The sequence below is a fragment of the Archocentrus centrarchus genome, chromosome 9 (genome assembly GCF_007364275.1).
Source record: "Archocentrus centrarchus isolate MPI-CPG fArcCen1 chromosome 9, fArcCen1, whole genome shotgun sequence".
Lineage (NCBI taxonomy): Eukaryota > Metazoa > Chordata > Actinopteri > Cichliformes > Cichlidae > Archocentrus > Archocentrus centrarchus.
Window position 1 is genome coordinate 559,806 of NC_044354.1, and position 2,695 is coordinate 562,500.

At 45.8% G+C, this 2,695-nt stretch overlaps 1 protein-coding gene across 3 annotated transcripts in view; it reads left to right on the forward strand.

Annotated features, from left to right (window-relative positions):
- The first annotated feature begins 1,146 nt into the window (after positions 1-1,146).
- Positions 1,147-2,695, forward strand: part of kremen1 (kringle containing transmembrane protein 1) — a 59,312-nt gene continuing 57,763 nt past the window's right edge. For all 3 annotated transcript variants that reach the window (XM_030736968.1, XM_030736969.1, XM_030736970.1), the window contains exon 1: positions 1,147-1,487. In XM_030736968.1, the coding sequence (XP_030592828.1) occupies positions 1,409-1,487 (79 nt within the window). In that variant the 5' untranslated portion in view covers positions 1,147-1,408. The remainder of the gene's footprint in view (positions 1,488-2,695) is intronic.

Below are 2,695 nucleotides of genomic sequence, written 5' to 3' on the forward strand. Positions count from 1 at the left end.
GTCCCAGTCAGTGAACTTAAAACAAGTTAAGCTCCCACCAGCAGTACGTCAGGGCCCACAGTCGCATTTCTCCAAAGGGCACACGTCATGCTAGATTACTTTCCCAGAGCACCCTTTTCAACTCTGTCGGTTTTGGCTAAATAAATGTTGGGCTTTCTTTCCTCTCAGATCATACTGGGTTTATTTTCGGGCGAACTGCTCTGCTGCTCAGTGCCTCATGGTGCTCGGTGTTAAACACATGAGGGCGCTGTTTCACACCTAAGGTGAGACAGTCAGACTGTAATGGAACAATAAAGGGGTGAGAAGTGCTCACAGTGGGCCTGCACACTCAGTGCACACTCAGTGCACCTGCTTCTGTTAGTGGATAAGGTGAGACACGCGAAGGAGGAGCCGCTTTTACCTTCTGGTTTTACATTCAGATAGTTGAGTTTGCTTTAGCTACAAAAAGAGTTGTTTGTAAACATTAATGATACAGTGATGCAGATACAATAATGATGCAGATAAATACAAAAACATACAGGCCTAAATGTTTCTTTCAAATGCAGCAAAAAAAAATTCATTTCTTCCAAAGAAACCTTAACAAGTAATTTTGCCAGCTTCACCCTACAGCTGACTTTGTAACGATGCGGGTCCGTACCAGCCTTTACTTTAGCTCATGTTTCAGCTTTTCTGTACTTTTATCTTAGAAGGATGTTTGGCCTGTTTTTGTGTTTAATACTGCGCGTAAGAGGCCGTTGGTTTCCGAGCACTGTTTATACTCCAGCATAGAAACAATATAATAAAATATTTCAGAGTGGTTACAATGTGTTTCTGGCATGTTTCCCGTTACTGCCATACTTTATGTAGCACTGAGCCCCAGCTACATCACTGATACACCCGCGCTGACCTCAAGCAAAATGCGCTATTGTAGTTTTGACCTTATGGGAAACTGATCTACGATCATGTTTTAGCTTTGCTGTAATATTAAAGTGAGTATGAGGTTATTGTTGCAGGAGTATGATTTATTTTCGTGGATTTTGAACTTTGCGGACCTGCTGTTTATTGCGCCACAGAGGCCACCTTCAAAAACCCCGACGCGCCACCCTCTCTCCTTCCCTCCCTCCCTCCTTCCTCCTCTTCTTCTTTTCTCTCTGCTGCTTCTCCAGCGCTGCAGGTTGAATTCATTGCCCCTATTTCCTGTCACATGGGCTAGAAATAGGATCCCTGTTTTCTACTATCTGGTCTCGTCGTAGTGGTGTCAGTGTAGTAGTAGCTGTAGGACCTTTCTTGAAGTTACGGGACGTTTTAACACCGGTCAAAGCGCCACTCCTGCACAGACACAGACAGTCAGTCCAGCAGCCCGCCGGTCTGCGCACCCGTCCGTCAGGCTGCACTTCACCTGAGACCGAATTCACTCTTTAAATATACGATGGATTCCTGGACCGTCACCTCTGCTCTTCTCCTCGCTGGCTTTATTTCTTCCGCGGCTTTTAGCCATTTCGACACCGGTAAGTCAAACTTTTCTTCTCGCCTTTTCCTCACAACGCGTCGGCGTCTCCAAAGTTGCTCTTTTGCGCGCCGCACAAGCTCTTATTTTAACAGAAAGAGCACAGCTCACACTGAAAGTGCATCAGTCCAAATATTATAATGGCGTTTTCTTATTTGTCGCGTTATCCCACATCTTGCAGTTAGCACTAACTTCATTCATGGTTAATCTGTGGTGGTTGAAGTCCCACCGCGGCTCAGATCCCCGCGAGCTGTTTAATTGAGAGGTTTGCAGCGCGCAGCCTGAAGCTCGGATCTGTTTTCATATTTCGTTTGGAGAGAGGAGAGGTGCTCCGGAGCGAAGCGGCCGGGCTGATGGTCCGGCGTCTCCTCCACACCTACCAACATAAACACTGTAAGGTGTCCGGGACGAATTCACACCCAGTGGGGTGACGTTCACGGATCATGGGTCCCCTTTATTAAAAAGGTCGGGTTCTGACTCAAACCTGCAGCTTTCACACACTCTGCTCTGCCAGCACGTCCTGCACTCCCTCTTCTGCAGCCTCTGTAGCTCAAGTCACATTAATGCATTTTAACCGACTGCATTTTCAGCTTTTTCTGGCAGAAATGGATCATTTTGTTCCCAACACTTTATCACCAGCCCCTCCACTGCTGAGTGTTTAACTGAACCACGCAGACTCGGGCTCTCCCCGGATTGAACTTAAACCCCTCTGCTCAGTCATCTGATATCAGCCGCTTCATTTGCCATCAAGTTCAGATTAATACGCAAAGGGTCCGCTTGCGTGTGTGTGCGGGACTTCAAAGTAGCAGCCGGATCCCCAGCGAGAGACTATTTTGTTTTAATGTGAATATCTAATAATGATGACCGCACTAACCAGCTTCTCCCTGCTGTAATTTGTGCCGCGTTTCATGTCGAAGCAGCAAATCCTCATGCTTTCCTTTTTAATTTTTTTGTCTCTTAATTATACCCTTGGATTTCAAATTAGAGGGTCCACCATCTGGGCTAGTGCGTAAGTACTCCCATGTGTACCTATGTATTAACAAAGTATTTAAAGCAATGGCATTCCCCCTCATAACACAGGGGAGAAGAAAAGGCCAAGTTTATGTTTAGTTTGTCAGCTGTGCCATATTTACTGTAAAGTTAAACAATAATTTAATGTCTCTACAAGAAGTCAGTCTCTTGTTGTAGATGATAGAAGTGACTCAGGCT